This window comes from Bombus pascuorum, chromosome 14 (genome assembly GCF_905332965.1).
Source record: "Bombus pascuorum chromosome 14, iyBomPasc1.1, whole genome shotgun sequence".
NCBI lineage: Eukaryota > Metazoa > Arthropoda > Insecta > Hymenoptera > Apidae > Bombus > Bombus pascuorum.
In genome coordinates this window covers 334,693-348,608 of record NC_083501.1, presented here as the reverse complement: position 1 = coordinate 348,608, position 13,916 = coordinate 334,693, and the positions used below count along the sequence as shown (strand labels likewise).

Genomic DNA, 13,916 nt, shown 5'->3' with positions numbered 1-13,916 from the left:
AGCAGCAGCGGGGAAAAAGGGAGACGACAGACGCGCACGCAGATGTGTCGCGCCACCCTGAAACCGATGAGGTCGAGGCAAGTGCAGAGAAATGCACAAGTGCCGGACGATCTTCTCTTCTCCTCTTCTTATTTTTCTTCTTCTTCTTCTTCTTCTTCTTCTTCTTCTTCTTCTTCTTCTTCGCTCGCACGAGGGAAACGAAGCACGGCCACGCGAGTGGGCGGCGCGTACCCTTCTCGAAGATTTCTTTCCTTGCTTCTGGCGCAGGGATGGAGGGGATCCTCCGTGTCGGCCGCTGGAACAGCGCTACGATGTCTTGTCCTGGCTGATAGTCGTCGTAGCGACGCGGGAACGGATGTAGCCGAGCTATCTTCAGGATCAGATAGGCGCAAAGTGTCCAGGCGTTCGTTCGTTCGTTCGGCCACCCTGTAGCCGCTCGATTCTTCCTCGTCGCGATCAAGATCGCGCCATCGCGCGTGACGCGTAGACCTTGACAAGTGATAAGCTTATCACGTTAGAAGAGTCGTCGACGATCTATCGAAGAAGAAAATTTTCTGCGACACGCTCGGTGTCCGCGGAGTTTGTTTGGGGAGTCTGATCTCGTAAGTGGACAGTGAAGTTTTCTCGGACGGAGGTTATTAAGTTCGTTGCAGCATTGTGATCTTGTTGGTCGGTTGGTGATTCCATACCACCGATTTCTTAAGTTTGTTCAATTTGTGATCGATGGTCGTAGAATTCGCAAGAAGGAGAATAAGTAATAATACGTCACTAACGAACGGAACGGGAAACGAATTCCGCGTCGAACATGGTTCTTGAGCGTGGATGTCGCAACGAGCATCGAGAGTTCAAAGTCAAACGATCGGAACTAAAATTAGTAAACGGTAGTTGAAAATAGCGGCAACTAAATTTTATGCGAGCTCCATTTATCATCGAACATACGGTTCATTCATGAATGCTATCGCACGTTAGTTGGAGGCTCGGTAATTCCAGAAATTCTCACAATACTGTTTCACTCACGTGCTACTCGCGATTACTCGAGCCACTATCGCTTTCTATCACGCGTGACTCGTTGCAACATCCCGACTCGTGTTCTTAGAGCCTCTGTAACTTTCCATTGTACACCAGCCTGCCACGTATAATTTTGCAAACGAATCCTAACCTTCCGTTCCGTATTACGAAGTCAATCTTATATCGCAAAATTTACAGAATGAAAGTTTCAGGTTGCAGCGACATGCATCTCGAAGATTACCACGCGAACAGAAACGAGGAGAACGTGCAACGGGCGGTTTCCAAGAACATGAAACAGGAGGCTTTTAACAGTTTGCACCTAGCACCTATCGCGACCATAAACACCAGCGATCAATCCTGTTGGATCGCTTCTCACGCAGACAGCGTCTCCTCTCCCGTATTGCCAAACAATTTCAGTCCCAGAGAGTACACGGACTGGGAGCAACTCACGACCGTCTTCCAGTATCCCTGTCAACCGTACTCGTCCACAGACAGGTCACCGGTAAGCGCAGGTAGTGAAACTACCACGCCAACCTGGAACAACGTCGTTCGCAGCGAAGCATCGGACTGTTCCAATAGCCAAAGATTACCTTCCGTTGGTTCTGCCTTTTCTTTCTCGAGAACTTTCTGCAATACGATCTATCCAGAGTACCAGGGATATCAGGATTACCAAGAGTATCAGGACGACGTATCTTTGGCCTCTTTGCCTCTCGTCCTTCATAATCAAACGGAAGATCAGGTGTTCAATGGTTCCATGCAGGCAGCCACGGATGAATTCGATCTCAGTTTAATCAGAGGCGATCCTACGTCGTTGTTAAACAACGTGGAATCTCCTTCTTCACCGTCGTCCACGTACCTGGAAGAGCTTCAGGATCCGTTTTCTAACCTGACTGGATCCTGCTACCCGGTTGGACACTTGGTCTCCGGGCAGCAAACCTGCGTTTCCACTATGAATTTTGTCAACGATACTGGATTGAACGATGGATTTGCGAATCAAGTTGTTCTGCCCAGGAACGAAGGATTGTTGCTGACTGACAGAAGAGTACCGGTGTCCAAGCCTGCGAGCGATACGGAGGCCCGAAGCAAATCTTTCGGTGAGTCCAAAGTTATTTTTAGTTAATATCGTTAACCGTTGGTATATATATTTGCACGTATGTATGTAAGCTGTCATTATGGTAGTTAGTTTCTTTCTCATTCTTTTATCTTTCTTTTTTTTTTTTTTTCTTTACGCTATTTATGCGTTTGATCAAAGTATATCATATTATGCCGAAGTGTAGCATATTTTTAATCGTATTACGGAAATCGTATCTTGTTACGGCATTCTGTAGTATACTGAAACTTTAAAATAAATTTACTAACACGTAACGTATTTTCACGAGCCACTATATCATACCGCCCAACAATTAATCGTTCTCTTCCTCGTTACCTAATGTATCCAGGAAGTCGCGGTAAGGATCGTGCTTGTTTTAAGAACGTGACAAATAAATAGAAATACGAAAAAGTAGCACTCGACTGCCACTCTCGAGTGCAGCGAGTAGTTTCAAGTAGCTTCCTTAACGAGTCTCGAGATCTACGGCTTGTTTACACGCTGATGACACGTTTGTTTCCGTTTCAGACTGTTCAACGACAGACGACAACTTGACGTCGACGTATCAGTGCCGATGGATAGACTGTGGCTGCGCTTTCGCCGAACAAGAGGGTCTGGTGCGACATATCGAAAGAAGACACGTCGAATCCTCGTCGTCGAACGCGCATGGACACGGAAGACGAGTTCAAAGGGACAGAGACAAGGATAAAGACAAAGAGGGAGAGGGTTACACCGGTTCCGTGAGCGGCCAGGACGAATTCGCTTGCCTTTGGCAAGGATGTCCGCGTGCTCGACCTTTCAACGCCAGATACAAGCTACTGATTCATATGAGGGTCCATAGCGGAGAAAAGCCCAATAAGTGTCCGGTACGAGTTCGTTGATTCTAAAATCCTACAACTATGCTCTTTTACATTATATCAAGTATAACTGCATATTTGTCGGGGACTTTGTTACAGCGGCTAGTTTGAAATATTCGTCAAACTCTCAAATATAGTACCATCGATATTTATCCTCCGTAAAGTACGTAAGTTGAAAGTACGTATTTTACGCGACAGCAGAAACGCAAGGAGAAATAATTATTTTTCGTATCGTTTATTCGAGATTAAAGAGTTGAATGTCTATCTACTAACCTCTTCGTTCTTACTTAAAAACCCTTGAACTCTTCTTTAACGCGTTCTTTAAGCTATTACGTTTTAATCGAAACCACCGTAAGCAGAGCTGGTGTATCGCGCGAACATTAATTAGAATTCCTGTAATTAATTGTCTTCTCGTTTTTACAGTTCACCGGATGCAAGAAGGCGTTTTCACGATTGGAGAACCTGAAGATTCACCAAAGATCTCACACGGGAGAAAGGCCATACGCCTGTCAGCATCGCGGTTGCTCCAAAGCGTTCAGTAACAGCAGCGATCGCGCGAAACACCAGAGGACTCATTACGACACGGTGAGTTTGTTATTTTACTTAGTTATCCAGATTGAAACCTGCTTGAACTACGATACCCGGATCATCGTATATATACACACATATATATATATTTAAAACAAGGAAGGAGCGATCGGTCGTTTTAACGAGTCAGCTATTTGCATAACTTACAAACATATTTATCGTTCGATTTCAATCGCCTGCGTGCGTCTGATATAACTATTTTGAGATAAATATCGATATAGCGTTCTTATATTACGTAAGACGATCGCAATTAAAGAACGATATTTCATCATGTGGTATTCACATTTGCGTACAGTTGGTTTTCAACTATGATTATTCGAACAGGTGACGAAAGACGAGTAAAAAGTTATCGCATAATTGCAAATTAATCGCTCGATCGTTTTTATTAGCAATTTATTTTCGTATAGCGATCCTTTAATATTTACGTGGTCGAAGCCGTTGAATATTCTTTCATATCTTTCAAAGTCAAGCCATTGTTATATCGAAATATTTTGAAATTTCGATAAATGGATATTTTTTGTAATTAAAATTACATAAAACGTATCACGCGACATTACTCGATCGTAAAGTAACTTTAAGAAAGAGAGACGCTTATCGCCAATGTTGAAATTTTGTAGCACGAAAGGTCAGTGAACATAAGCTGAGATAACTCGAAAAGCTTGCGAGTTACGATACGCGAAACGTAAAATCTTGCTATTGTGACAATGAAAAAACGTATTATCGCTTTAAAAAGACACGGACACGATAATTTTGTCGCTCGACGAATAACGGCCACTTAACCCAATTATCACACGACAATTATCTTTTGTCTAGCCGCTTTCCAACCAATAATTAAAAATTACGATTACTAGCTAAATCATTTCACCGCTATGTATCATCTGCTTGCACGTGCTAGGAAATACTAGCGTTGGCGAATAGAGCCACTTCTAAAAAATATTTTTAGCAACAAGCTTGCGGAAATTTTCAGAAACCGTACGCGTGTCAGGTTAGCGGATGCGGGAAAAGGTACACAGACCCGTCGAGTCTCAGGAAACACGTGAAAAATCACTCGGAACCAACAACGCCGTTGTCCAACTTGTCATTGACATCGGATAGCAAGGCTTCAGGTAACGTGACTAAAAGTTCAAGCAACTCGCGGCACGATCCGATTTCTACCAGTTCGAGGCAACAGCAACAACAAGCACGAACGTCGATCGTTTACACCACGGAATCGAATTATCGAACGTATAAGACTTCGGAGTCTTACGCGGACGAGGACGCGGACCTGTTCCAAACGAATCTATGTCAGGACGATAGGATTTCCATGAACCTTGACAGCAATCAAGAGTACGTGCCGATCGAATCTGTGAAGCGCTTTCTCATCGACGATGTCAGCGCGTCTGGATCGCACGTGGACGGCACAGGTAAGGGGAAAGATTCACGATTAACGTTAGAAAGATTGGTCGCGTCGCTTCGACCGATCGACGATTTCTAAGAAATTCGAAACGTTTTGCAGTGATATCGAAAGATCATACATTAGAGGGATATTAAAATTTGCCAAGAATGGAACTCGTACTACGATTCATTCTTTCGTACACTTTACAGCAATAACGATATTATGTAACGATATTAAACGATCTTTTATTCATTGGGTACATTTTATCTACTTTCATTGGTCGGCTGACCAAGAAACGTTGGAAACGTTGCATCGATCTTTCATAAAATTCGCAGAGCGTCCAACAACTTCTCGCCTATGTTCCAAGTAAATGGACGGCAAGCTCGAGAAAAATTCCGAGAACGCGCGATAAAACAGACGCGACTCCTACCGTTTCGAACAAAAAGTGGAGCAGCGTTGTTCGAGCGACCCGTACGAATCTTCATTGTACTGGTCCGCGCGTGCTGCCTTTTTCTGTCCCGGTAAATAGTAACGGCGCCGATGACAGTGCGCGTTTCGCTTCCACCATGCTTAATCTCAGAGGAGGTTCAAACACGCTTTACGCGTTTACCCCACACCGAGTCTTAAAATAATATTCCCGACTTTTTTGGCCGGGAGCACACGCACGTAACGCACGCGCCAAAACAGACGACGCGGCTGCCACGTGCGACACACGCGTGCCCTTTTAAATTCCAGCCCTCGAGCCCGCGATTTTCTACCAAATAATACAGCCGCATCATCGATCCCCCCCTCCTCCCCACACTACACCTTTCTAAAACCGTTCTCTTCGCTGTTTATTAGCGATACGCGCTAGGCTAAGTCGTCGAGTTACGGCTATATGCAGGCATTTCATTTTTCTAACCGTCAAGGTTGATACCATTTATGATCGACGATATCATCGTTCGTATCGATAGGTACGATTTCGTGCGTATTTCCATTCTCCGTGGCATACTCTGTATGGCATTTTGAACAGTGTGCCAGCCATTTAAAACATATTTAAAAACAACGGATTAGCAGTATTCGGATTTATATTTATTTATATAATCGTAAATACACGTACGCGTATGTACATGAAAGCTAATATTATCGTTGTACGTCGTATTACGTGTATAATAATAAACTTTCGATTACCAGACTAATGGAGTTTAATTAAGTTAAGGGTTGAGTCTAGGTCTAGGTCTTTGAACTAGTTTCGCGAAACTAGCGCACAGTGGTCGTTCAAATCTGTTTCCTACTTTACAGGGTACCAGGTCGAGGATGAAATGCCTGACTTTCAAGAGCTCGGATCCGACATCGAACAACAATTTCTCGAGCTAAGCAGTCTCGATGACGCGGTTTTCATCGACGGTTGAGAAGCATGTTTATTATAGGAGGAGGATCGAAGAAGACTTCGCGGCAAACGCGCCATATTTCCAAAGACTTGTTTCCATTTCTTTTTGTACTCGATTTTTATACACTTTCGCTCGATTAGATAAATTTCATCGACAGATATATTTTTGTACATAGACGATTGTATATATCGTTAAATATACGATTTTCATTATTACGTCCGTCGTTATCTTATTTTTGACGCGTTGTTACGTTGCTTCTTAAATCGAGAGACCTTGAAGGAATTTCGACTTTTTAAGAAAAAGTGGCGTCTGTTATCCGAATATTATCGATAACGTTACTAATTAGTATCGACAATGAGAACCAACGGATTTATTTTACGATATAATTTTGTTATTATCGCGTTATCGTTAATACGAAAATATAGAAATTAAGAAACCTTGTCTATGCTTATAAAACGTGGATTTTTTATTTATTCGTCGTACATCGAGTCAGATACAGCGACAATTTTTCTCCACACGATTATTCGATTACAATTTAACTTATTACACCATATACGATACCATAAAACGACTCGCTATACAAATATTTCTATGCAAAATACAACATCGTAATATTTTCGTTCGTAGAAAGTGTTACGAACAACGAGCCCTCGTTCGTAGTAATTTAAATCGAATTACTCGATTTCAAAGCGTTCGAATAAGTTTGAATAATAATAATAAGAATAACAAGAATACTCTCGTGATTTATAAAATTTTAAACGATCGAGACTCGACGAGTCACGAGTTATCCATATTAATAAGTACCCCGTTGCTTACGTTAACGAACTTACATGCTAGTAAAACCGATGAAATTTTGCAAATTATACATTAAACGGACATTCTATTTGAGGAAAAATGATAAAATTGTAAAATGGAAATACCTAATTCGTTGTTCGTCGATTGACTAACCGCGTTACAGTTGATTGATAAATCTGGTGTAAAAACTTGGAAGGATATATTTCGAGTCAACTAAATTAGATAAATCGACCAATCCGAGCTAATCGGATCGGTCTAACGGCTAAAGAACCACCTTCTCTTTTTTTCCTATATCGAGCTTGTTAACCTACTGTAATGGCCCCTCGCGCGAATCGTAACGACGACAAGCCGCAGCAAGCTTTGTATAAAAAGCAACGTGACCCACTACAGAGATGTTTTAGCGGCGATAGGGTTGAGCAACGGTTTATTTTCAAGCTGTGCTGCACTCGGACGGTTTCGCCCCCTCCGTCAGTGTGTCGCAAATTAGTTTAAAGAAATTATTCAGCGCCTTGCTTTGTATCTCTCTCGAGTAGTCCTGCGACAGACGGAAAACACCATTAACCTTTAAGACACGATTCGCTGTTAATCGAGCTCTTATAGAAGAAACGTGCTCGTAATGCCGAGTACTCACCCCATTGATCGTGATCGTTGGGACGAAAGAGAGTCTCGTAGCCAACTCTTTCGTTTTCTCGCCATACGCGACCAACAGATCGTCCGATAGAGAACTCTTAACGCACTCGTCCATCTTCGCTTGGGTCTGCTCGCTCAATCCTACTTTCTTCGAACACTGGAAAATCGTTTCATAGTTTTGTCTCGAAGAAAAGATTCCTTGTAACATTCAATTTTTATATTTTGAGTTTGTTCTTATTTCGACGAAGCAGCAAAATTCATCCTATTTTTAGGCGAACGTTTAACGTAAAGTTCAAGTTGGAGGATTATTAATGATACGACGCGATAATTGTTACGTTAAAACGGTGTAAACGGTTAATGAAAAATTCGTGTAGCGCGACTTTCTTTATCGACGAACTTATCAGCTTTCGATCCGTCGATATTTGCTCTTCTTTTTAACATGCTTAAAAATTAATACAAAAATCGAGCACTTGGCTAAAAATTTGGTTACCGATTATCTTCCTTTTCTATCAAACGATTATCTATCAAAATTTTAATCATTTTCTAAATTATTAATCGCTGTTTGATTAAACACGTTTTAATAACAGATACCAACAGATCCGAGATAGCGTCAAATATCTTCGTACTGATCTTCGTAAGAACGAAACTTTTCCATTTGGCAAGAAAGGCCTTTCCTCTTTTATCCTCGAGAATCGACTTTCGGGAATCGGTCAACCAAATGATTCTCCAACAATTTATATACGATTTCGGGTTCCTTCTGTTCTCGCGGGAGAATTATAAATAAATGATTCTAAATAATTCTATGTGCGTTTTAGAACACTCGATATTTTAGGGCACTATATATCGAAGAATTTCTAAAAAGTTTGTACAGTACTATTTAACAACATGTGAAAATTCAATGTTTTTTATTGGTTTAATTATATTCGGTTACATTTCTGGACTCGAGAAAGATGGCACGCGGTACGAGTCCGTGGTAATTATTGGAGAATCGCGGATTCAAGCAGAAAAGGTAAATAAAAATAACGAGTACCTGTGAAAGAGAGGATGGCGGAAACCGCGAGGTCATTGCGCAACCAACTAGCGCCACGGTAAGTTGTTGAACCTTATCGGCCGCTTCTCCGTTCTGAATCGCGTGAATACCACACGCCTGAGCCTTGTTCCCATTGCACTCAGATTCTCCGTGCTGACACATAAAGCGCCATTCTTGGGTGTTTGGATCTTTCCAATGCTGTTTATTTAGATGCAAATAAGCATATAAGAATAAATAACATACGGGTCGATTCGTACGATACGTTGTATTTTCCATTCGTTCGTCGTTCCCAACGTTATTCTATTTCTTATTCATCTATTGCGTTTAGCGCAAAACGTGTTAGTCGTGTATCCGATATAGTAAGTAATAGCGATAGGACCACTCACCGAAGCTTTCCCGTAGGGAACGAAAGTGACTCTGATGTAATCTTTCAATACATCGTATTGCGGCAATAATTGCTGCTTGATCCACCGCATGCTATCCGGGCACAGCGATTCGTAATAAACTCCCACATTTATCACTGCGTTCGACTCGCCGCCGGCCACCTACACAATTATCACGGAATGATCGTGAGTCCACGATAGCCATTACAGCTGCGGTATCTAAGTATGGTTGTTGATTGTCTTACGTTTAATTATATTTTAACCGACGAATTAGCTTTCAGTCAATTTATGCGAGCATAAATTAGTACGAGTTATCATAAGAGACTGTTGTTTGGCGTAATTTGCAAGAGAGGTAATCGGAAACCTTGTAACCCCATAGGGCAGTCGATAAAATTCGACTACCGCTGTCCTACGTTTACATAAATTACGCGAACGATAAGTATATTACTTAACGTTTCATTGATATAAATTACAAATAGATTAGGAATAAAAAAATGTGTGCGATTACATTTTAATACAAAGGTACCTGAAAGCGGATAATCACGCAAGTTTATGTTTTTATTTTGGCTTGTAACAAAACATTCTTTACGCCTCCAAACATTACGACTTATTACAAATTAGAATAAAATTCTCTGTTATATAGATAATGTGTATCTCGAGTTCCGTTCTCCATACTTATCACGTTTTCAGAAAAAAATACACTTGCATAATTTCTCCACTGATCCTCGCATACATGGATCAGGATATCGTAAAACTTTTATAATAACAATTAGACTGTGACCGTTTATACAAATTGGTATTTTTGCGATTAAACTAAAGGAATGGAGTTTCGATAAAAATATGCTTTAACCATTAAACATTGTAACAAATATTTTTTACTTTCGATATTTTATATACACGTTTCTCCATATGTATATATATAGATATAACCATGATCCAACGATAATTCCTACAAATAGTCGGTGTGTTAAATAAAACTTGTACAATGTTATTTATTTGAGATTCACGCCGTGCTCTGTGATCAATTAATCAATTCGACGATTCGATTAGTGATTGATTTAATGACACTATAACGAATATTTTCGTAATAAATTTCTATAAGTAACCCCTCGTAGCTTTTGGAACAAAGAAACAGAATCATCGCGAGTAATCGATAAACAGGTTTCAATGTTGTACGACACTCGAGGGAAAAAACCTCTTGAAAACCGGCTTTCGTCCTGATAGCTTTTTCCATCGGTGTATCAAAATAAGAACTTATCAGAGTTGCAGATTACATTTATTAAGAATGTCAACTTTTATTTTATGTCATATACTTGTTATTTTAAAAGATAACGCATGACAACAATATTAAAACAAAGATACGATTAACGAATCACACTGTTTGATAATTTGAAATTTGAAATTTTATTTCTGTCTCTTCGTTATGTAGTAAAAGGAATCGTAAAATGTAAGCAAACTTCAAAAGCGAATTCAACGTAAGTTGTGACAAAAATCTGTTGGAAACAATAGGTAATTATAATTTAAAGATTATTTGTCCATTGTGTAGTTTCAGTCTGTCGTCATATAACCAGTTATCTTAACCATAATGGGAAGAAACGAGTCAACACATTCACGGTAATAATTCATTTATCGAGCGATTTCCTCTTTCTTTGTTTCTAATACATCGTTGTATTTACATTCGAAATACGTGTCATATTTAGTGAAAACAATACGATATAAATAATTTTACTTACTATAATTAAAAATTCTACATTTTAAATGGGGATACATGGATAGATAGAGAGAGAGAGAGAGAGAGAGACTGGGTTTTAAATGGGAACAAATAGAAGTTCTACATCTCTATAGAAATACATAAAACTTTTATAACCTAAATGAGCGGAAGTTTCGCATTCCAAATGGAAGTAATAAAACATCCTATATCTCGGATCTCTTTCAAATAAAAACACATGGAAATTCTACATTGAGAACTACGATAAATGGACATCCCACATTCTATGTGAAAATGTACAGAAACTGAACATTCTAAATGGAGAATCTTACATTGTAAGTGGAAAATAAATAAAAATTTCACACCTGGGATAGAATCATTTATGAACATATATTTATCGAAAGTACAAACTATCAAAAGTGAAATTAAAGGAATTCCCACTTACCACAGCACTATGGCCGAGGAACGCGACAGCGAGTATAGCCGTGATCGAGCTGCTGGCAGTGAACAGGTAGCACCGCATGGTGTTTCTGGTACACCGACAAACTGGCACCAGCTTTTAAACCAGCTTTGTCTATAGTCTATAGTCTGCAGTCTATAGCGACGTCGAACCAGTGCCAAGGAGGGAGACTTTGAAAATGTAGGAGGGGCTGATAGAAAGAGCGATACGAGAGAGGCAGGGAAGAGAAGAGAGACGGAAGATCATACACAGTAGACAGTACTTCATACAGTACTATAGACAGTAATTCACACATAACATCGCTTTCACTACTAAAGAATACAATGATGTAGTAATAGGTTTGCGAATAAATCGATTAAATTAATAATGAAGCAACTAACAGTAACTTTTAATGTAAAAACCATGTGAATTATGTACATATACAGCTTTTGTCATTCATTATGTTATAAAAAGTAACATAATAAGGAACGATATTTATTGTTTACATTTGTGGATAAATATATGTTCGATTTTGATATATATCTATATATTTTGATATTTGATAAATTATTGCAATATTTTCAGTTCATTGGTCTTTAAATAATTAAGCAATTAACACTTTACCGATCGATAGCCGATAAATCGGTTTTTTGTCGCCGACGCTTACCGACCAATAGCCTATTATTAATAGGACGTGCGTATGCCGTTAAACCGCTAGCGGTCAACAAAGTGTTAATACTACACAAGGATAAAAACGATGTCGATCGTAGAACTGAAAATATCATAACATTTTAACATTTACAATATTGATATCTCTTGGCATTGTACAAAGCGATAAATGCAAATGTCAAAATTAATATTTCACATTGTTCGCGAGATAAAGGAACACATAATTTAATCAATTTACCATATTCGCTACAAAACTTCATCTGTGTAACTACCATATGTAATAATCTTATACGAAATAAGATTAAGGATCAATCCCCTGATGAAATTTCAATGGTTTCTTATTTTCTTTCAGATCCTTGAATATTTCATTAGCTCGTGTCCTGAAAGTTTCTGCTAGCTCTGCATTTTTCTGCACGCCATCGCCCTTCTTGTGCATTATAGATAAATTAGCACAAGCATATGGGTTATTAAATTCGCAACATTTTAATGACAGTTGATAGGCCTCTTTTAAATTCTTTTCTACGTATCCTTCGATACCGCTTAAGTAAATGCCTGACAAAAAGAAGCACGCTTTCTCCTGGTTTAGATCACAAGCTTTTTTTAATAGTTTCATTCCAAGCAAGATCTGACTACCCCTGACTGGCTCGAGTTTTTCTTGAGATATCGCAAGAGCGCCTGCGTGAAGACAACCTCTTGCATCGTCCTTGTCACAACCTTTCTGCATGTATTTGAATGCTTCTTTGGGATCTTTCTCGCACTCTGTACCTATAGAAATTCAATTTGCAAATTTATAAATAGCGAATAACAATTTCGATAAATGCTAGTTACCATTAAATATTAGTCAATTACGTAAGATATCAAATGAAAGATATAAATTTGAAAAAGATAAAACACGATATAAATAACATGTTTGACGAAGAGACGAAAATACCGTGGACAACATTTTGAATTTCCCGGTACGAGGCACGCGCCATCTTTACTCACCCATTATTCTGTAATCGCCGTATTTTGTACAACTTCTCCCATAACCGCGTTCGTCACAATTTTTCTTATACAGATTTAGCGCCTCCTTGGGATTTTGCTTAATAGATTCGTAATAATCACCCAAAAGATGGCAAACTATCGAAAAATGTCGAACATTTGAGATACGAGGTTAGAATCGCTAACAAACTCAGTGCTTACCTTCAGGCTTTTTCTCACTTAAACATCCAAATTGATACTCTATATAAAGATTCTTTAAATATTCTTCAACCTCTTCTTTCTTTTTAAAATCGTATGCCGCCATATTAAGCGATTATTTTTAAGTTACGAGCATCGAGCAAACTTATCAGAAAAATAAGCACATGGTTTCCATTTTAAAGGCCAATCAAACGATATATGCGTGCGCATCCTGTGATTTTTCGAACGAGCGCAAGTCGACAACCAAGATACTAGTAATTCACAACATTAGACCTGCTTGTCAGTTCAGGTGTGCTTGTCATGCGGTACACTGTAAGTACATATCAAATTATTTCTACGGGGCACATGAGGACATATATCTTCGCAATTATAGGATAATTCATATGTCGAAGAGGAAAATACGCTTATCGAAGTGAGTAATTTTGATTTAATTTGATTAATACTTTCTGTTAAACTATCGGTGAATTTATTATAAACTGTTTATAATCGTTTAGAAATTTATCTCTTCAGGCTTTTTTACATTTTTGAAGATCCTTGTTTTCAATCACGCATATTAATATTTCAAATGACTTGCTTTGCTATAATTTTAAGGTTACTGAACTACATATATTGTTTCGTACTAAAAACAATAGCATATCGTTTTAAAACGTAAGTAGTTATAATTGCGTCTACAACAAAAGTTTCAGAATTGTTCGTCCAATTAAAAGCATGTATATATTTTTGTTGAAAGATTCAGTAATCACTTTCGAATAGTTTTCGTATAATGGGATATTTGATAGGTTTCCAATTTTATAAGTC

The 13,916-nt window shown here is 39.1% G+C and overlaps 2 protein-coding genes across 3 annotated transcripts; one reads left to right on the top strand and one right to left on the bottom strand.

Annotated features, from left to right (window-relative positions):
* Nucleotides 1–522: 522 nt before the first annotated feature.
* On the top strand, nucleotides 523–6,500 carry LOC132914293 (Krueppel homolog 1-like). 2 transcript variants are annotated; one of them, XM_060973276.1, is made up of 6 exons: nucleotides 523–599; nucleotides 1,205–2,102; nucleotides 2,624–2,961; nucleotides 3,376–3,537; nucleotides 4,508–4,943; nucleotides 6,197–6,500. In XM_060973276.1, exons 2-6 carry the CDS (start codon nucleotides 1,208–1,210, stop codon nucleotides 6,304–6,306), a joined length of 1,941 nt encoding a protein of 646 aa, XP_060829259.1. In that variant the 5' UTR covers nucleotides 523–599; nucleotides 1,205–1,207; the 3' UTR covers nucleotides 6,307–6,500. The 2 variants fall into 2 exon arrangements, with proteins under 2 accessions (XP_060829259.1, XP_060829261.1); XM_060973278.1 differs by lacking the exon at nucleotides 523–599 and having other exon boundaries at nucleotides 779–2,102.
* Nucleotides 6,501–6,723: 223 nt separating this feature from the next.
* On the bottom strand, nucleotides 6,724–13,315 carry LOC132914129 (uncharacterized). Its single transcript, XM_060972965.1, has 8 exons — nucleotides 13,122–13,315; nucleotides 12,924–13,058; nucleotides 12,244–12,704; nucleotides 11,277–11,387; nucleotides 9,127–9,285; nucleotides 8,741–8,938; nucleotides 7,712–7,867; nucleotides 6,724–7,615 (listed from the first exon to the last, which is right to left on the bottom strand). The coding sequence occupies exons 1-8, from the start codon at nucleotides 13,222–13,224 to the stop codon at nucleotides 7,511–7,513; spliced, it is 1,428 nt and encodes a 475-aa protein (XP_060828948.1). The 5' UTR covers nucleotides 13,225–13,315; the 3' UTR covers nucleotides 6,724–7,510.
* Between the last annotated feature and the right edge of the window lie 601 nt (nucleotides 13,316–13,916).

Bases quoted from the DNA above. Each gene is read 5' to 3' on its own strand.
- LOC132914129 (XM_060972965.1), bottom strand. From the start codon at position 13,224: ATGGCGGCATACGATTTTAAAAAGAAAGAAGAGGTTGAAGAATATTTA. The intron at 7,868-8,740 runs GTACTCGTTATT...ACGATTTTCCAG, and splicing joins CGCCATCCTCTCTTTCACAG to TGTTCGAAGAAAGTAGGATT. The intron at 7,616-7,711 runs GTGAGTACTCGG...CGTCTGTCGCAG, and splicing joins CAACGATCACGATCAATGGG to GACTACTCGAGAGAGATACA.
- LOC132914293 (XM_060973276.1), top strand. From the start codon at position 1,208: ATGAAAGTTTCAGGTTGCAGCGACATGCATCTCGAAGATTACCACGCG. The intron at 2,962-3,375 runs GTACGAGTTCGT...TCGTTTTTACAG, and splicing joins AAAAGCCCAATAAGTGTCCG to TTCACCGGATGCAAGAAGGC. The intron at 3,538-4,507 runs GTGAGTTTGTTA...GGAAATTTTCAG, and splicing joins AGAGGACTCATTACGACACG to AAACCGTACGCGTGTCAGGT.